Here is a 21968-nt window from a genome sequence, read left to right as displayed (position 1 = left end):
ACAAAAATTCCATGACTTTCCCAGTCAATTTTTTATGACCTAATGTTTCATGTAATGTCTACATACACATTGTAAATAATAAGAAAAACAATGCACGTTTAAATTACAGCATATCATAAAACATGCAACAATCTCTTCAGTTTCAATTTATTTTTATAGCTCTTATATGTAAAATAGATCATGCTTACACAGCACTAATAATGTGAGACCATGTTTAGCCAAGAAAAGAAATGTAAAAACAACTAACCTCCATTCCAGTATATAGATATTTGTAATTTTAGATAATGTTAATAGTTTGTTAAAATAGTAAAAGTAGGTAAAACAACTACTATTGTAAAGCTTATGTATGCCATTCATAGGCATGTGAATGCGGCAGACCAGAAACTCAAGCACGTGTGACAAGTTTTGCATTTCACTGCATTCGAAAGTTCAAGCTTGGTGAAGTCTTACCTGCGAAGTCACATCAGTTAGACCAATAGAAGATGACTTAAAATAAGAAATTTAAAATATGGAGCAAATCGCTCACTTTTATTAAGGTCTAATCATATCGTATAACCCAGCTCCTTTTTAACCCTGTGCCGTACAACAGAATTTCTCAGGCACAAGCTCTAGTGTGACCGCAGCTTAAGTCGCTTTGGACAAAAACGTCTGCTAGATGACTAAATGTAACTGTAATTTCCATGACTTTTCCAAAACTTTGTGGGTTTTTCAGTTTTTTCCTTTCCAGTCCTGGAAAATGCATTGTCAAAATTTCATAATTTTTTCCAGGTTTTTCATGACTGCATGAACCCTGTATATAGTGCACATTTATGAGAATATGTAACTACACAATATGAACAGACCATTCAAGGCACTCGTTGAAATACCAAATAAACACACAACAAACCCATTTCTAGAGAACTATATTTACACAATACTCTTGTTTTTCAGAGAACAATAATAAAAGTATAAAATACTTAACAAAAATTTGCAACAATGTACATATAAAAATAAGATCAATCTTCTTCAGAACAATAGAAACTGCATACATACAAAAAAATATATAAATATACATGAAATCCTGTCACAGAATCTCAGATGAAGCAAGAGTTCAGGCGACGCAGCTCAGACCAGCACCTGACCTGCCTTCAATGTAACATCATCAGACACCAAAGGGAGAAACGCAGGAATATTAACCCTCTCCCCAACATGGAAATCTAGATCTCTGGTCTCACTAGTTTAGTTCCAGAGAGAGAGAGAGAGAAAAAGAAAGAATAACGTAGTGTAACATATGCATCTCCATTTTCACTCGAGAGTTAATCAGTTCTTTCGATTCCTGTAATAACCTGATTAAAACAAAATCTACCTTACAAGTTTAATGTGAAATTATCCAATGACTACAAACCACTTGAAACTTAAAAAATCACTTTTTTTTGCAATTCTTGTTGCAAGCTCCTTTAACTTTCTTTTTAAAAGGAGACAACCTGAAGAATGTTCATACAAACGTTGTCAGATTTGTGATAAACATCTCCTGCTGTGTCTTATAAAAGCAGGGGTGTCAGATCCTGCTCTGGACGCCACTTTCCACATTAGTTTTTCAAAGAATGTTAATGAAGCTTCAGTACACTGAATAAACTGCTTTTGCGAAGAGCAGTTTAGTACATAATCATCACTTATAGAAGTCATGAACAATTTTGCAACAAGTAAAGCCCAATCCAAATTCTATATTTTTTTTTTTACCCCATATGCCTTCCTCTTGGCCCTTGAAACATAATGTAAAAGGAAGGGCTTCAAATTCACCCCTAAGGGGACAAGCATGATTGTAATACACTAACGCATTAAAACATATGCTTGTTTGTTGTAAAAATTCTTAATAATACCAAAAAATGCTTGTGCATCTCCTGACTGTGCATCTCCAGCCATGTTGTCATTGTAGCTGGTGTACTCTGGAAAATTTTCATACTCATACAAATTTTCTAGTGTGGTCCTGGCAAATCTTCGCTTTAAGGGTCATCTTGCCCTTCCCCCTTAGCCCTGAATGCGCAAAACAAGGGTTAGGGGAAAGGGAAGGGCTAAGGGGCAGAGTTGGGATTTGACCTTAGATTAAGTTTACATACAGTCAGGTCCATAAATATTGGGACATTGAAACAATTCTAACATTTTATCTTCATATACCAACACAATAAATTTGAAATGATGACCAAGATGTGTTTTAACTGCAGACTGTCAGCTTTAATTTGAGCGTCTTTGCATCTAAATCAGGTGAACGCTGTAGGAACTACAACAGTTTGCATATGTGCCTCCCACTTGTTAAGGGACCAAAAGTAATGGGACATTTGGCTTTTCAGCTGTTCCATGGCCAGATGCGTGTTATTCTCCCATTATCCCAATGCAAATACCCTTAAATTAAAGCTGACAGTCTGCAGTTAGAGCACATCTTGATCGTTTCATTTCAAATCCATGGTGTTGGTGTATAGAGCCAAAAATGTAAGAATTGTGACGATGTCCCAGTATTTATGACTGACTAACCTCTCATTCAAGGTATGGCTGTGCAACACAGAGAATGATTCAATGGGCTAAAGACTGATGGTTAATTTGGTTTGAATCTAAACACTGCTGAAGTGTTGCCCTCACAAACTGGACACCCCATGAAAGAAAGAAGAAAATAAAATCATATGGGTTTGAACCGTTTGAGCACTATTTGAGAACTATTGCTTTAAACTGTAAATCATTTTGTGCCTCTTCAAGAGTGCAATTATAAGGCTTGCGGAAGTGTCAAGACCTTCCTGATACTGAACATAGCTTCTTCATGCCTACAGTGAACACAAAGGCAACCCAACTGTACGAACGGCTGAACGCATTCATGAGCAAAAACTCATTATATAGGAAAATTCAGTGGTTTTACTGAGCCACAGGTTCAGTAGTAGAGCGTTTCCCTCTTTGATATTTTCAGTCCAGAGAACACTTCTGTGAGGCAGGCTCTGTGCTCTACTTGACATCCATTATATACACCATTATATATAGATAGATATATTCAAAAGACAACACAGCAGATCTGACCATTTGATGCAAGCAGGTTCACCATTTCAGAAAACACCCAAAATTGGATGTTCACGCTATCTCGTCTATCGAAGGCACCAGCTTTGGGGTCACTTATTGGTGACTGGCCAAAAGCTCATCTATATCTTCCATCCACTGTTGTGTGGACTGATCCTTCAACAGAGAATCCACTAAATCAGTCTCGGCTGGAAACCCAGACAAGCTGCCTCCCGATTGGGTGTTGTAGCTGAACTGAAGCTGCTGATTGGCTGCCCTGTTGAGCTGGTAGGCCTGATTGCACTGAAGTCCTGTGGTGCGATTAGATACGGCCTGTGCTTGGCTAAAGGGCCCCAAGTCAGGCAGAACCTGCTGGGTTTGCGGTGGTGCTTGTGGCTGGCCCTGCTGGGCTGTCTGCTGGACTGAAGGTGGCAGCTGTTGGGGCATGCCTGGGTTATTTGTCCTTTGCTGGTTCATGTTAGTTATCATTTGTCCAGGATTCATACCTCCTAAGGTTCTACCTGCCGCACTATTCCCCATGCCCCCCTGGGGAAACGGGGTGTTGTTGGGAAGTTTAGACAACCTTGACTGCATGTGGAAGCTGGAGTTGGGGAAACCTGCTGGCATGGCTCCATTTGCAGAGCCAGATTGGAGAGCTGGATGCTGCTGGGGCGGCTGCTGCTGCCAGGACTGAGCCTGGACAGGCAAGGCACCTGGAATACTGGTCGGCATGGAGGTGGGCATAGCAGATCCCATGTTATTAGCCATTGCGTTCGCCATGCTGTTGGGCAGACGGGCCAGTTGCTGCTGTTGCTGTTGTTTCAACAAGGCGGCATTGGGCTGGTTTTTCAAGTGTGCTTGTTGCTGGGCTGCTAGAACATTCTGCCTGTAAGCAGCAGACATGGTGGACACTGGTTGTCTCTGCTGGTTGGAGTGGGAGGCATGCATAGAGATGTTGCCATAGAGGACCTGTTGCACATCGAGATTGCTGCAGGGTGGAAGGCTCATGTCTGCTTGACTGGCAGCTGTAGAGGGACCAGTATTTGGACCAGCATTCTGGCCAACTCCCATTCCCATCATGCCTTGTGTCTGAGAGAACATTCGCTGTGTTCCAGGAGCGGGGCCACTGAGAGAGTTTACATTTCCTATTGATTGAGATGCACCTAAAATAAGAAATAAGAAATTTCAAATGAGTCCTATGTTAACCAAAGAAGAAATCATGAAAACATAGGAGAAAAGATTGGTCTCGAATCTGGTCATGGAATGGATCATCAAATATCATCAGTAAACATTCATGACCCTTCCAAATATGATCAAAACCAACAATTTCACATTAGGGCTAATTTTCTAGTCTTGGAAATCGACCTGTAAAATTGTTTCTGGATATTTCTGGCACTTACCTAAGCCACATACTTCTATGTAAGCATCAGTGAACAGTTAAATTATAATATTGTATCAACACACAAGGATAAATACCTCACAAAATCTATAACATAGATTTAGAAAACATTCAAGCAATTCTGAATTATTCAAGCAATGAAGAATGAAGCAATTTCCTTCTTCCTTCATAACCCAGAACTCAGAACTGTTTTTCAGGCCAGTCAAGGTTAATTGCCAGATTTGGGAATAAAGCTTTCCAAACTCTTTCATCACATTTCTACCTAGAAAGCTTAGAAATAGCCTGTTACCAAGTGTAAGCATCAAAAATAGACTCCCAGATGAATTAAGTACCCTGTGTGTAACAGTAGAACACCTTACTATAGTGTACTTCTGACATTCAAATGAGTCTATCAATAAGCACACACAAATGCAAACCAGATGGGCTTGTTTGTTGACTAGTAACAAAAGGCTACTTGTGTTGACCTACCAAGGGAGGAAGCTCAAGTTAAATGGAACTTTACATGTCCAAAAAAGAGGGGAGGTGAAAGATAGTAAGGTCTGATGTTAATTCCTGACTGGGTCCAAACCACTATATAACTATACAATATGAGCAATGGTCAGACTCAACCACATTCCATTAGAAGTGTGTGTCTTGATAAATTCTTGTTGACAGAATACAACTGATCTAACATGAAAGGCAAGTTACAGCAGGTGTAAATGTGGTCATTTGATAATCAGGTAGAGAGAGAAAGGTAAATACCAGAGATGGTGTGTTCGCTGAAGTTGGAGGTGTGCTGCTGGGCCAGGCAGGGCGGAACATTGGTGAACTGGGAGACCTGCTGCTGCTGCTGCTGGAATGGGTTCTGCTGGGCCTGCGGGTTCTGTTGGTCCTGGTACTGAGGTGGTGGACGGGTCAGATGTCTCTGCAGCTGCTGTTCCTGCTGCTGCCGCTGCTTTTCCTAAAACAAACGCTTCGGTTATTACTACAAATCTATGGTTAGCTTACAGAATCTCACAGACTTCAATGAAAATTAAAAATCTGCCATTTATGCATCCTTTTTAAGAGGTTTTAAACCTTTCTGATTTTCTTTCTTCAGTTGAACACAAAAAATGATATTTTGGAAAGCGCTGGTTGCAGGAACCCATTAACTTCTATGGTATTTCTTTCCATCCATATGAAAGAAAATGGGCTCCAACAACCAGCATTCTTCAAAATATATTTTTGTGGTCAAAAGAAAGCAAATCAGAAAGGTTTAAAACCTCATGAGGGAGAGTAAATGATGAGATAATTTTCATTTTTGGGTAAATTACTTGCCTAAATTATCACTAAGTATTTTTGTGAGGACGCTGCCCCCTAAAGGCAGCTCTATGAAGTAGGAAGGTTTAAACAGACTCTCAGATTCTACAAACATCAAACTTACAATACAAAACATTTTAGTATTGCTTTTAATCTATGAGGTTTTGTCAATTTTAACTATCTGTGTTTTGGTATTTTGGTATGTTTCTCTATTGTGGTTTTATTCTTTCTGTAAGCGCTTTGAGCCTAAGGTCTCAAAAAAGCTGAGAAAAGATAATTATAAATAAAATGTATTATTATTCTTATTGTTAATAATAATAATAATAATAATAATAATAATAATAATAATAATAATAATAATATGTAGATCAGGGGTGCCCGAACTTTTTCTTATGAAGGGCCAAAAATCAAACCCTCAGTTTTTTGAGGGTAGTGGGGCGAATGTAAATATATCAAACTGAATTACGTTAAAATTGTCATGGATAATTTCCCAAATAATTTATTTATTTGATATTAAAAAACAAAAACTAAATGCAGTATATAAAAAAAATATTTGCTAATAAACTTATTATATTAAAAACAATCCCACTTATAACAGAATGGAGTTCAGTGGAGCACCTGTTTTTGTCTTGATATGCTCTCTGATGTTTTCTGTCTGTTGAGTGACAGTATTCACATTTCATGAAATCAGATTCATTGACAGATACATTTAATTGAAACATTTCATTTCAGTTGGCTTTTTTGTAGTTGAGCGATAAAACAAACAAACAAAAACAAGGTTATATTAAATTAGAAAAGACAATCTCTTCTCAGATGTGATAGTTTGGCCCGTGGGCCCTAGTTTGGGCATCTCTGGTTTAAACTATGTAAAAAAAAATATTTTAACATACACACTACAGGTTAAAATGTAAGTTTTTAAAATTTTAAGTTTAGTTATTAAGTTTTATATTAAGTTTTGAATTATATTTTTAATTTGATCTAGAATATTAGATCTCTATTCTAATTGTAAAGACTTTGAGATGTGTTTTTTTAACAGTGTTTTATGCTCATCAACTCATTTGTTTCATGAATAAAAATGGCAGTGAAAAGTAATGTTATCATATTTTTAATATTATATATTAAATGTAAATACTTTGCATACAATAATCATTCGTTCCTGTGATAGAAAAGCATCATTTATAGCATCTATTAATACTTTTCTGTCACATGACTCTTTAGAAATTAGAATAATACGCTGAATTAATGCTTAATAAATACAGATTAGTCTTGGTGTACAATTAATAATAATAGTACCATAATAACTATTTTTATTAATTATTAAAAGGTATTTTAGATATAATGTATTTTAAATCACCTCAGTTTTCTCCAATATATTCCTATTTGATGGATTATGAGTTATTTCATTTTAACATTTTGAGTTATATCTTAACATTTTAAATGCGTTCACGGTTAATCACCGTTGCAGAATATTATGTTAGTTTTATTTTTGTTTTATTTTATATACTATTATATTAGTTCTAGATATATTTAGCAGCAAATCATTGATTTCTGAAAGATCATGTGACGCTGAATACTGAAGGAATTACTGCTGAAATTTAAGCTTTGACGTGACAGAAATAAATTAGGTTAAAAAAGGAAATGATCCGTCACACTGTAATAAACTGGAATATTTCAGAATTATCGGATTATAATTGTTAGGACTAAGGAATGTATTTACTGAACATTGGTGTCTTTGTACTATTGGCAATGCATCAAAGTGATAAGAATAAAGAATAAAGCACCTGCTCAACCATGATCTGTCTCTGAAGCTGAAATTGTTTCTGTTGATTCATCAGCTGGATTTGCTGCTGCTGCTTCAAGTAGGCAGGATTATTATGATGAGCCGGGATGCTGTTGCTACTTGTTTGTGGGGTCATGGTGCTGCTGGGGCCGGGAACATGCGTGTTAGGAGGGTAGGAGCCTGAATCCTGCTGAGAAAAAGTGAGAGGTGCTTCTTATTAAAAAAAAAAAAAACAATCAGGTGTACAGACAATTTAATGATCCATTGCTAAAGAAAGTTATTTACACAGTTCCTCTTTTAGACTGATTTAGACTTGAAAGAAATGACTCCCCCTGCTGGCAGTGTACATTTCTAATTTGGAGTAAAAAAAAAAAAACTACTACAATTATTATTTTTATTTAACGAACAATAGTATAACCATACTCTTCTGGTCATCGCTGATTTTATATGGACACATAGCATTTACCAAATTATGTTTTATGTTCAACAATTTACGGCTGTTACAGTGTAAAGTTTGTGTAATAAAGCAATTCCTTTCTGAAGTTACTTACATGTTGTATTTGTAATGTTTATTTGGTGATTTTCTCGCAGATTTCTTACACATGACCCTGGTCTAAGGCTGCACGATAAAAAAAAAAAAAAAATCTGATATCGCAACATATTATTTTTCTGCGATAAATATTGCGATAAAAATACAGTTTCACAAGATAGTTGAATAGCTCAATTTGATGGTTTTCTGGGGAGTCTAACAGTATTCATGTACAGAAATCAAATAATCACAATGCGAAAAAACACTTTTCTTACTTGGTCTCATTTCTAGTCAAAATATCTAAAAAATATCTTCGATCAAGTAAAAATATTCTTTTGTTTTAAAATTTAGATTAGATAGAGATTAATAATAAGTCAAATAATCTTGTTTTCGCTTTGAAAATTAGATATTTCGACTAGAAAATTATTTTAAAAAATGTTTTTGTTGTTGTTGTTGCATAAATTGTTTAAATACAGTGATTAAATACAATTCTGTAGCTCCTGATCAACTATAATTCAGACTTAACATTGTATATCTTTGCGATGTGACTATTGTGGATGCGCACATTGGCATATCGATGCTGAAACGATATATTGTGCAGCCCTACCCTGCACCACAAAAGCAATCTTAAGAGTAAATTGCAAAAAATTGAGATTCATCACATGAATTAATAAGATTTCAATTAATGTTTAATTTCTTAAGATGTGGCATAATTTAACTAAGAAAAATCTGAAATGTGAAAGTTCAAAATATTACAAATATTGAGAAAATCGCCTTCAAACAGGTCAAAATTAACTTCCTAGCAAAGCATATTAATAATCAAAAATCATGCTTTGATAATATTACGAAACTAAATTAACAAATTGTCTTCATGGAACAAGATTTTTATTTAACATTCGAATTATTTTGACATAAAATAAAGATAGACATGTTTGACTCCTACAATGCATTTTAGGCTATTCCTTCAAAAAAAGCCTGTGCAACATAAAACTTGTTTTGTCATCCAGGATCAGATATATCCAAATACCTTGTTTTTTTGTACAAAGAAATGTATATATGAAATGTATATGAACATATCATTGCAGAAATAAGTAAGAATTTCATTCATTCATTTTCCTTCGGCTTAGTATCTTATTTATCAGGGGTCGCCACAGCCGAATGAACTGCCTAAGTAAGAATTTGTGTAAAGGCTGATTTATACTTGCGTTGATTGATCGGTGTGACCCACGGCGCATGCCTTGTGCATAGTGGTGCATTTATACTTCTGCCTGCTGTTTGTTTTGCTCTGCAATAACACTTCCAAAATGCTAGCTGGCAGTGATGTTTTTATGTTCCTCTGTGTCGAGTTTCTTTGCGGGTGTTTTGCTTTTTCTGAAGTCTGCCTTAATGTATAAGTAGCTAAAACTCGCTTATTCAGAGGCAATAGTATATAAGACAAAAGTATGAGCAAGGCGTTTACATGAGTTGCTTTTTTTTTTGTAAAATGTTATGCACTGACGGTCACCATTAAGATAAAAAAGTAGATATTAGAAATTAGTTAGTTAAACTATTATGTTTAAAAATGTGTTGTAAATAAATCATGTGTTGAAGACAAAAATCAAAAATGAATGGAAGCAAAACTAAACAAGTTGATAATGACTTACATGAGCGTGACTGAAAACTACATTTGATCAATGTGTTACATCTGCTCTTTGGTACTTGCCGACTGTTTATAAATTCAATACTGCATTTCCTAACGTAAAACCATGTACACTAGATTTCTGATTAATAGTGGTCTCTGCATAGCCGAGCACTTCCTATATTATAAGTGTTAAAATCGCTATTACCTGTGTCATTTGGGCGTCAACCACTGACGAATGCGGGGAACTAGGCTATTGCGCGCAGCACCGTCACTGACAGAGAGAACAAGTGCGCACGTTGCTGTGTCAGAATCCTTGCTTGTAAAATACACTTTAGAATGCTTAGTTTAAGCAAATTTGATGAACGCGATCATGCGCGCAGCACCGTAATGAAAGAGAGAGCGAGTGTCAGAGAGAGCGAGTGCAAGTGTCACCTAGAGCGCGCAAAGAGAGGCCTCAGTCATATCTCCGCAGTCTGGCACCGTTGGCTGATCTCGCTTCTCTGTGGCGTTTTGACACAAAAATATGCGTCCAAATTTAGGTGGGGGCAGAGGGGGGGGCCAAGCCTGTAGACACGGGGACTGGTGGAAGAGTGCTCTTTTAATAGAATTTGATACCGCACGTTAAATTGAAAGAAAAAACCTCCGCATTTTTCAATGCAGGTGCCTGTGCTCCTTTTGAGGTTATTTAAAAAAAAATAAAAATTTACTGTTTACATGGTAGTCTAGTCTCTAAAGTCTCTAGTCTAGTATTGTCTAAATCATATTAAAATCGGAGCATTAGTGTCCATGTACGAACTCATTGAAATTGTCATGTGATCTCAGAGACGGTGCATTCCTCTGCCTTTGAGCCCTCAAATGTGTCATTAAGTTTGACGTGTTTCCCCTTTTACACGCAACTTTTGTAAATCATCTGCTTCACGTTTTTGTCAGAATCCTTGCTTGTAAAATACACTTCAGAACGCTTAAAAGCAAATTTTGATGAACATGCGTGTTGATCTGCGTGCTGTTCTGAAGAGAGTCGCACTCGCTCACCGAATGCGCTGTACTGCGTGCGTTGTGTGGGTCCGTTCCCTATAAGCAACAAGAACAAACGCCTGACATCGCCTGTTTGTATTCCTCAAAGTTGTTTAGAATTAAATGTTTAGAGATGGTGTGACAACGTGTACCTATGTGTGCCTTTGTTGCACCCCTTTCTTACGTCCTTGTCGTAGCACCAGTGGCACCGAAATTAAGCACCGAAATTCATATGCTGATTTGATACGGTACATACCGCTTACAAAGGTACCAGTGCTATAATGGCACCAGGTTTTGGTACCCAACCCTACTCAAAAACTATGACTAACTACGACAGTAAATACGACGTGTGCAATGACGTTTAGTGCAAGCTCTGTGATTGGTCAGCTTGGTATCTGGTGGAGCCCGATAGAGCGATTGTGTTGAGTCCTGTGAAAGAGCTCCAGATGAAAACTTTTGTTTTGAGTTTACCTTATGGTTAAAGTCGTACACCGGTTCCTGTATCAAATGCTAGCCTTTGGGAAGTGCTCATGCAGAGCGACACAAACAGCGAGCAGAAGTATAAATGCACAACTACGCACAAGGCAGGCGCCGTGGGTCACGTCGATCACTTGATGCAGAAGTATAAATCAGCCTTTACATTTTTTTGAGAGGTGTGCGTCAGCGTCGGCATCAGCCACGACGAGGGATATGCGAGTGCACGAAGGCTGCGTCAGACCAGTGCGCTTGATGCAGAAAAATAAATCAGTCAAAAAAAAAAAAAAAAAAGTCAAAGGCACAGTACGCAACTTTCACCACTAGAGGGAGCATGATCACAACAAACGAGTGAGTAATTTGATGATGCTGTAACTGAATGTGAAATCATGCATCCCCATTTTATATAAAACCAAACCAGAAATTGATTTTTTATCATGTCATTACTTAAAATTTCTCTGGATTTGAGCATTCTTTAAAATATTTGGGATGTCATTTAAGTACATAAGTCAAAATATAAAACACTGTTCTCAAGATTTTTAGATATTTGAACAGAAAAATATCTTACATGATGTGCCTTTATCCATATTAAACACCTAGGCTTAATATTAAACAAGTATAAGATCATGTTTTGTTCCTACTGACTTTGTCGTGAAGTAGAACTAGGACACGTTCTTGGCAGGTTTGGTGAGATTTCCCCCTCCTACAGTATAATTAATGCAATCTGCACCGGCTGAATGTTTCAAATTCCCTGCTTTGAAATTCCACATTTACATTCAAGTATCAAAGCAGCTGAGCAGCACATCTCTTCTCTCTGATCTGATCTGACTTGATCATGAGGCAAAAAGCTTCCTCAGCACCTCGGAGCTGGACTACAGACAGAGGCGAAGATGGTTTAAAAATAAATTAGAGATGCCAACGCTGGCAGCCGCCCTTTCGCAACAAACACCCAGCACACTCTTGCATGCTCTCTCTCTCTTACACACACACAAACACACACACCAAAGGTATTTCGAGGTCAGTGACGACACTAAACAGTGTTATCTGAAACGTGAGCGGAGGACAGAGATTTTACAGAAGAGAGTTAACAACAAGTGAGCGATCTATGCAGGAAAAGTTTAAATCTTGCAAGAAACTGAAAGGCAAATGGGTTAAATGGCTATATTTAAACAGAAGGAACGGTTAAAAACAGAGGCTGATCCGAAAATACTCGGCTCAGGATGACGGCCAGAGGCGGGAGAGCAGAACGCATGAAAGACGGCTTTGTCGCCCCCTCCTCTCTCTCTCTGGCTCTGTCTGTCCTTTTCTCTGTTGACTTGTCTCTTACAGCCCATCCCAGCCCCCACCGCAGTGTGTGTGTGTGTGTGTATGAATGGCTGTCTGCTCTCTGCTCCTTAGCAACCAGCTGCCTGACCCAGACAAACTGTTCAACCCCGGGGCGCATGAGGCCCACTGCCAAACACACGCACACACTACTAGAGGTGGATAAAAAAAACTGAATATGATTGTGTAGTGGAGGTTGTTTGATTGTTCAGTTTTGCACCAATAACTGGAACAACTGGTTGTCTGCTAATGTCTATATCTGCACGACTGTTTGATTTGAATGAAAAAAATAAGATAAAAATAAATAAATAAATAAATCACAAGAATCAACCATGATACACCCTGAAATTCTAAGGGTCTATCTGACATGGTCAATTTGTTAGATTTGTGACAACTTATTTGCATTGTGCATTTTTTTGTATTTAGAATAATAAAGGTTACATCTACAAAGTCCAAATCTAACTTGGTTCGGTAAGATTCAATATTTGAGCCAATCAGGACTTCAAATGCCCAGACGAGGACCAATCAAGATCATGTCAGAGACAAAGAGGCCTTTTATTTATTAGTTCTCTGCATTTGACTACCTCCAAACATTCCCATGTACATTACTTAAGTGCTTATATTGCATTTATAACTGATTAATACATATTTTATGTAAAATAGTTTATATTTTTTAAAGCTTAATAAACTGTTAGATTGTTTTTTTAAAGCATTGTCTGTTTTCTTGCACTTTTAAATGTCTTCGGGTGCTTTCACACCTGTTGATCAATTGTTTTGTTCCAAAGCAGGGATTAAAATTGTTACAATGTTGCACTTTGTTCTTGGTGGGTTCAGTTTCACACTGCTAAGTTTCTAAACTGACCAAAATAGCTAAAACAACTCATGTACGAGTAAACTCTCCTCATATTGGTCAGAGTGTTCCGGTTTATTTTGCCAGTTCCACTGTGTCCTTATTTTAATTTATGGCAATGATCAATAAGAAATTACAAGCGAAAAGCTGTGCTTTAATTTTGAATGGTGACACCCACAGACATCACCAAACATAAATCAGAGGTAAGACTTTCTCATACATAGCCGTTGGCTTGAATGTCAGATAAACCAAGGCTGCAGTTCGGTCAATTTTCCTAACGGATAAACAGCTCTCGGTAATAGTTCAGGATGCTTTCACTTTCGCATTTGACATGAAACACACATTTACCGGTAGGGATGACATCCAACACTACTCATAATTCTTTCTTCATATATGCCTATTACACATCCATAATACACTGTGATATAGCCTGGTTCGTTAGTAGGCATGGGGCGGAATAAGTTTCGGATGGTATGATAACCTTGGATAAAAATATCAGGGTTTCACGGTATTGTAATTACTGCTCTAAAATATGTTCTTTTTAAATGTCTGGGTAAAAATAAATACCTTTTCCCCCTTCGAACGCAATATATGTTATTTTGAGAAACATTTAAAACAGTAAACATGTCTGGCTGAATAATTCAAATGAGTCATTGACTTCTGCTGTCTTCATTTGTTTCAAAAACAGATTTCTTTACAATTTAAAATGGCATCTTTGGATATCTTTTTTGCTGGAGATACTGTTGTCTTAAAAAATGTAAATAAAAATGTCTTACACATACCTTAGGAACAATATAGCAGAAGATATTGGCGGTTTTAAAACCATGACTTTCCAAACCGTGGAATACCTTGAAAACGGTTATCGTTCCATGGCTATTCGTTAGTTTGTTGGATCGTTTTGCTTTCTCACTACAATCGATCTGCTCCAGAGTTCATTTCAATCAAGCCGAGATCACCTCATTCAGGCGATCCTGGACCAATTGTCAATGGCACGGATCCGAGTGCGATTGCTGGTTTCACATATGCCAAACGAACTGCGCTAACGCGGAAAATGCGCCTGGTTCCCAAACAAAAGTCTAGGTGTGAAAGCACCCTAAAACTATGCATTTGTACACAGTTCACATTAGGCATGGGACGAGAACCGGTTTCAAGGTTTATTAATTTTCTGTTATATCGTTCCTAGGGTATATGCAAGTTACTTTTTTTTTGCGACTATTTTATTTAGTTTTTAAATCGCTTATAAACCAACATCCAAGCATGCTATAGACCTAAACAGTGCAATGGCTTACTGTATATCCAAAGAAAAGAAAGATATGAATCTTTTATCAAGTTGTTTTTAAAACTAATGAAGACAGCAGAAGTCAGTGTTATATTTTAATTATTAGCCTGTCATGTTTACGGTTCCAAAATGCTTTAAATGTTTCTTAAATACAAATATATTGTGTTCAATGGAGGGAAAAGGTTTTTTTGTATCCAGACATGTAAAAAGAACATAATTTAGAGAGTAATCACACTACCGTAATACAGTGAAACTGTGATATTTCTATTCAAGGTTATCATACCATGCCTAGTTCACATAATTTTTGTTACAGTATTTGGAATTCAAAAACTTTAAGGCTCAATTTCTCAAAACTCACAATGCAGTTAACCAAAAGTGATATAATGTTAATAAATAATATATTTTAACGTTTTGGTTGGTCTGAGGGTGAGTAAATTAACAGCAAAATTTGGGTGAACTATCCCTTTAAGATTTATTTCAGTATTACAAATGGCAGATATAACTCTATATGGATGTGTCAAATGTTTTCCTGGAGTGACTTCTCACACCACAACCATCACTTTTAAATTTGACACTTTCACATGAAGCAAATCACTTTCACATATTACAATTGATAAATTAATCATGTTTATAATTTCTTACTCTTAGCTTATTCTGAGCATTTCATTTTCACTGTGGTGATGCAGAAAGACATTATTATTACTATTTGTAATATAATAATACTCAGACATTTTAAATCAGTTTTTGAAAACACCCAAAAAAGTCACTTCTAACACTCAATTATCCACAGCTTTTCATTCATCTTACACTCCATTACTATGATGACAAGAACAGAACAATAACATCTGACCTACACTGTTTGAACACGTGAGTTTCAGTGATTAACAAGCTCTGACATGATTTCACATATAACATCTACCAACAAAATGCCCTTTCTATGAATAATGACTAAAGAATAATGTTCAGATTAGCCTAACGCTGAGAGTCCTTCACTTAGAAAACTAGAAAGGGGTTATTTTAATCTTTTTGTGATGATTCACATGCATTTTTCTCTAATGTTGAAATAATTTAAAGATTAAAAAAAAAAACACATCCAGCAGGTTCCTGTTATGATATTCCACAGAACACAAATTTATAAAAAATATATTATTTTTAGTTGTAAATTAATTTTAAGAAAACTAATAATTTAAAATGTAGAGATTGCATTACTTTAAAAGAAGATTGAGTGATTTAAAAAAACTGCAATATAAACAAAAATTAAATAAAAGTAGAAAGGGTGCATTTCAGGACTTGGGCCCCATGGCTGGAATTGCTTAGGGCCCCAAAATCAATAAGTCTGCTGCTTAGTATACTATTTTGTATTCTTGTTTTTTTACATATATTATTGCATTACTTCACATTACTTTCATTTTATTTATATATTTATATATTTATATATATATATATATAAATAAAATGAACGCCTCAGCTTAGTTTACAGTGATCAGGGAGTTATTTTAGTACTATAATTCTCCAACTGGAAAAAAGGTTAGTTGGTTAGTTTATTGGCTGTACATGTAATCGTCAAAACTATATCTGCTGTGTTAATGATGGAGCAGTGCATGTTCAGAGCAAGAGAAGGCCACAATGTTCCCACTTTCAACAAATCTGGCCAAAATTATGTCGCTCCATCCCACATTCTGCTCACATACACGGCAAAATTCAATACATATTGTGATAAACTGCTTATTGTCTTTTTGACAAGACATGTTACAAATTAATTTAACCAAATTTTGATCCATTCCTCTTTCCAATACAAAACGTTCTTCTTTTTCTGGTGGTTTCATTAACATCTGTTGATCATGGTTTAAATAAACCATACAAAATGAAACCTGGAATAAACCATGCCATTCACATAAATTATATTTTAAAACAATGCTTTGACCTTTTTGGATGAGAAATAAACCTCTCTTTTTTGGTCCGAGATAAATATCCTGATTCTGACAGGGTATGCAACAAAATAAGGGCAAGTAAATGATAAAAGAATTTCCATTTCTAGGTGTTTAAAACCCCCTAAATAGAAATAAATGTGAGGTGTGCAGTCTTACCACAGTATGTGGGAGATGTGCTGGTCTGAAGTTCATGCCAGGTGTCCTTTGCTTCTGGATCTGTTGCTGTCGCATCATGTTTAGGATAGCCTGGTTCGGTTTGTTGTGGTTCTGTGTGGTCGGAGGGCCCCTGGGTGCCCCTGGTGGTCCGTCCTCATAATGAGACAGTGGTTTAGTGTTGTTGAAGTCCAACATGGCAGCCTGGGCACCTGGGTTGGAAGGATGGCCGAGGGGCCCTGTGGGTGCTGCTGGGTGACTTAACATGTTGGCATGGCCACCCGGTTGCATGTAGCCAGCTGGAGCGCCCGCTTTAGGAGAACCTTTGTTTGGCATGAGCAGGGTCTTGGGATTGGGAAAGTCTTGAGGGTACAAAGAAGGACTGGTAGGCTTCTCAAGTCCAAACGTTCCACCCATTTGACTTTGGGTGGGAGCGTTTTGGGGCCAAGGTGTAGAGTGGCTGGGTTGCTGGTGGAACTTTGTTGGTTGCTGTTGCGGAGGTTTCTGTTGCGGTGGCTTTTGAACCACATGCTGCTGACTGTGCAATATCGCTCTCTGCTGTTCACGAGCCGCCAACTGCTGCAGCTGCTGAGCTGGAGACAGGTCTTTGGGGGGAACGGGCATCAAGTGATTCGGGAGTGCTCTGCTCTGAATGGACGCCTGTTGCGGATGTGGAACAGGCAGGGCTGGCGATGTGGCCGGAGCTGTTACAGGAGAGTTTGTATGAAGTGGAGGTCCAGATGAAGTTGGTCTCATCTGAGGTGAACCGTTGCAAGAGTCTTGCTCGAAGGCAGAGGTAGCCGTAGCAGGAGAAATTTCAGTCTTCACGCTGGGCAGATCTTGTGGTATCAAGCTCTGAGCTGCAGCAGATGTGAGCTCTGGGTCTTTGCGATCTCCAAAACTAACGCTGAAGAGCTCCTGGATGTCCTCGTAGGGTACAGAGCGATTGAACTCCTCCATAATCTCACTCCAGTCCTGATCATTCAGGTTAAGGTCAGGGAAGAGGCTGTTGTTTCCATTTGCGCCTCCCTGGGGAAGTATGCAGGACAAGGTATCATCTACCGGCTCCTGCTTCGGTTCTTTTAGACGAAAATCGGACTCTGAACCACGCAGTGCACCATTGTCTGTTAAACTTGCTCCGTTGTGCTCTGAACTGACCACTCTGTGGTTCCCATTGGCCATCGTGGCATCAGTGTTCACATTATGTTTGGTGTCCAAGGGTGATAGAGGAGGCACAACACCATTTGAGACCCCATTAAGACCACCCAGTGCATCCTCAACATAGGCCTTTTTATTGGGGGGGTAGCCATCGGTGTAACCATTCACCTGGTCACGGCCTAGAGGTGATTCAGCACTCTCCAACTTCCTCTTTACGGTCTCCTGTAACTGCACATAGAAGACAAAACAAATTATATTAGTTAACAAGCGGTTTGTGCAGGTTTTCACTTATTTGTTACAGATTTGTACAATGTGGCATGCGAACAATACTTGACTTTTGCTGAATTAACCAGACTTTATCAAGCTGTTGATATCTTAAGATCAATATTTTGAATGATTTACTAAGAACCTCAATGTTTGCGATGTGATCACATAAAAAAGCTCCGCAAAAGATGTTTCTACTGGGAGATGAGACCAACATCAATGTTTTTTCTATTTCCTATCAGACACTAGTCAATTGCATGGCTTTATTACAGTATAGATAATAAAATGCATGGTTGAAAGTATGGTTAAATAGTTTGCATAGAAGGTTTAGGCAAAGTTTATCCTAAGTATTTAATACAAAATATTGGTCTCAGGATAAATCAGGGCAGAATTTAACCACTTAATCCTGGTCACTATATCAAAGAAACCATCTGTTGCTGCTTCTGTTTCATTTTTCTATCCGTTTTTAAGATTCAGAACCGCATGCGCATCATAAATCATATGCAACATTTGTTAGCAAAAAGTGAATGCTGTATGGACCAAGATAGTGTTTTTTGTACATTAATGGCAATTGGTTGTAAAACAAGTTCATATTCTTAACAGCTTGCTTGTAAAAGTGAATTAATCAAACTTCTGAAACGACTGCCCTATATAAACTATTATCATGTATATAATAGGCACGAGATGACAACCGTTATCAAGGTAAACCTCCGTCTGGAAAAGTCAAGGTTTTAAAACGGTCCAAATTTTCTGCTATAACGTTCCTATGGTATATGTAAGATTTTTTTAATGCTTTTTAAGACAATAGTATCTCAATATATATCCAAAGATGCCGTTTTAAATTATAAAGAAATCTATGTTTTTGAAACTAATGAAGACAGCATAAATCAAGGATACATTTAAATTATTAAGCTTGACATGTTTACTGCTTCAAAATATTCTAAATATTTTTTAACATAAAAATAGTGTTCAAAGAGTAAAAAGCTTGTGTTTCTTACCTAGACATTTAAAAAAATAATATATTTTAGAACAGAAATCACAATACTGTGAAACTGTGATATTTTTATCCAAGATTATCATATCATCAGAATCTTATACCAGCCCATGCCTAATTTATAATATAATATTTATACACATTTATTATTTTCCTATTAAAAGTTAAATATTTACTTTTATAAATCTCTTTTTTTACCACTTGGTATAAAAATTAATAATACAAAAAAGGCATTAAAAGATTAATACACTAAAATAATCAATATTTGTTAGTTATGACTGGGATCTATGCTCGTAAAAATCAAATATGCAAGTACATATTTATATACATATATTAGGGGTGTCAAAAATAATTGTTTCTTCAGTGCACCGTGATGCAGATTTGTACAATTTGGTATTGGTTCAGTAACAGATCATAACCGGTTATTACGTACTAACATCATTTAACTCATATGCGCTATGTCGCGGTAGAATACTATGGCGAGGGAGGTGAGCAAGAGTTATTAAAACGCAGAAACTCTGCACAACTCACTGCGTGTGTTTGCGGGACAGTCATTCACTAGCTATGTTTCCATCCAAAACTTCAAATTAACTTTATACGTAACACTGGATTAATTGCATAGAAGATGTGCGAATAAAGCAGCGTTTCAATTCAATGAGTCAAAGTGAACAAAATTGTCACTTCCTGATTAACTGGCGCCAAATATCAGAAGTAAAAACAGAATTTGCTGTGGTACAAGAAGCTGCGTGAATCTTTTCTTCATTTAATAAAGGAATTGCACCTCAGAAGGTAATCCTGACACGCAGTGAACGTGTGGTGGTGCTTGAAGGCATGGGACGCGGAGCGCAGACACTCTTGATTCTGGAGGTCATTAATAATATAATAACACTAATACTGAAACAGTTACGACGTTTTAGAATGAACAAAACAACCTTTCAAATGTTTAACAGTGTGCTCAGCCTGCTGGTTTGCCCATTCACACACATTTTTATCATCACATGATCTCTTATAACAAAAATCACATGATTTTTTTAATGCGCATACTGGAATTTGTTCAGTAACAGTGTTTCCAGCACAATTTATGCATTGCTTTTCTTATCGAATAAAAAGTTATCTTACTCCGTTATGCGCATGTTCTAAATTTATTTTCCATCAGTTTCCATCAACTGTTTTTTTTTTTTCAATGCGCATAAAAATAGGTTGATGGAAACGTAGCTAAAGACACTGAAGTTACAGTGAAATGACACTATTTCACTGCTGTGTAGAAAATGAAAGAAAACTCCAAACTTTCTTTCTCTCTCGCTGTGGACACGTGACGTTTCCTCTCCTGTTGGCTGCTATAGCAATACTGCTGCCATTTATCAGTGTCACTTATCAGTAAACAGTGCTAGCGCGTTAGAACCATCAGGTTTTTAACAACTCGCTCGATAGCGCTCAAAGCAAGCGACTGCGGGATAATATTTACGATTGTTTATTTGGTTTAAATGACCATGTTGTTCTGTACATGTACTTGAGTTTTGTTTGATTCATTTAAAAAGAGTGTTTTCTTTGCGCAGGTAAAATTAAAAGGTACAGTTCATATATCTGACTCCTTGTATCAAAGGACAATGTTGTATTACAAATACACAGAAAATGTATTTATATATTATACATTTTAATACAAGAATTCTTGTGCTGTGAAGTAAAATATAAGGTCATACTTTATTTTGACGGTCCCTAGCTTGAATTTAAGTTACATTGCATCTACATGTAAACTAATTCTAATTATATTATTAGTAGACTTTTAGGTTGGGGTTAAGGTTAGTGTAAGTTGACATGTACTTTGAAAGTTTCTTATGGCTCGTTTCCACTGACCGGTACGGTACGGTTTGGTTCGGTTTGGTACGGGTCACCTTTATCAGACTTGCGTTTCCACTAACAAGGGTACCCTTTTGGTGGGCGTGGTGTATGACAGACAGTTTCAGTCGACGTCATTCTCGCTCGAGGAAATGTCTACAGTAAAGCTGTACAGGTCACTTACATATCATATGAGAAGCACTTCTCACAAAACAGATGCTTCATACACATAAATACTTTTGTATAAATGTTTATTAGTAATTTTTCAATGAACATGAGTTGATTATAACTGCAGATCAATGATAGTGCGAAACAGCCTACTGTAACGTCTGTAATTATATTAAATAACTAAATAAATGAACATATATAGACACATACAGCCCCTTACAGTCTCCGAAATGTTACCAACTACAGAAGAAATACACACAGCAGACATTTTCGTCCGTATTTAGGTTCAAAACAATACAAATTATAGCCTAGTCAGTGAAAACCTCTCATCTGTGTCTGTAATCTTCCGCAGCACACGTAGCCTCTGTTAGACAGTAATTTCGTCAATCTGAGTTCATATTAGTCCAAAATGTGAAGATAATAAGTTAGTTATACATGGCATTTTTTTGATGTTTTCTGAAAAAATAATGTGCTCCTTTTTTCCGGCTTCTCCTTTGTTTCTTCACGCTTCACTCTCGCGTTTGTCAGTGTCTGACAGGATCGGGTTTTAAAAGCACATCAATAATCAAGCGCAGGTTATTATCATCAGCTCTAGAAGTTTGTTATTTCAGATATAATGTTAGAGACGCGCGCGAACGCTAGCAAGAAAGCGAAACCGCTCGCGCCTCAGACTGTCTCGTAAAAAACTACGGGGCACAGGGTAAATCTGCTCTTCTCCTTGGCTTTGTGGCTGTTTATCAAGACGACGACAAGGTTTGTTTGAGCCCAGGTCGACCATGGCTCGTTATTATATGTATAAATCATTCCGCTGTAATGTCTCGACTCGTCGGCTGTGTATTTCAAACATGGCGGGTTTTTTGTTTTCATTCTGGCTTGTTGCGTAAGCGAATGACGTATCTCTG

General features: G+C 37.1%; 1 protein-coding gene across 2 annotated transcripts in view; it reads right to left on the bottom strand.

Moving 5' to 3' along the window:
• Window positions 1–886: 886 nt before the first annotated feature.
• The window catches only part of maml1 (mastermind-like transcriptional coactivator 1), a 38241-nt gene continuing 17159 nt past the window's right edge, over window positions 887–21968 (bottom strand). The window contains exons 2-5 of one of the 2 annotated variants that reach the window (XM_056471964.1): window positions 16650–18032; window positions 7474–7662; window positions 5156–5354; window positions 887–4178 (exon numbers count right to left, since the gene is read on the bottom strand). In XM_056471964.1, the coding sequence (XP_056327939.1) occupies window positions 3133–4178; window positions 5156–5354; window positions 7474–7662; window positions 16650–18032 (2817 nt within the window). In that variant the 3' untranslated portion in view covers window positions 887–3132. The remainder of the gene's footprint in view (window positions 4179–5155; window positions 5355–7473; window positions 7663–16649; window positions 18033–21968) is intronic. The other variant, XM_056471965.1, reaches the window with a different exon arrangement.

Source organism: Danio aesculapii, chromosome 14, assembly GCF_903798145.1.
Source record: "Danio aesculapii chromosome 14, fDanAes4.1, whole genome shotgun sequence".
Classification (NCBI taxonomy): domain Eukaryota; kingdom Metazoa; phylum Chordata; class Actinopteri; order Cypriniformes; family Danionidae; genus Danio; species Danio aesculapii.
This window is presented reverse-complemented; position numbering and strand designations above follow the sequence as displayed.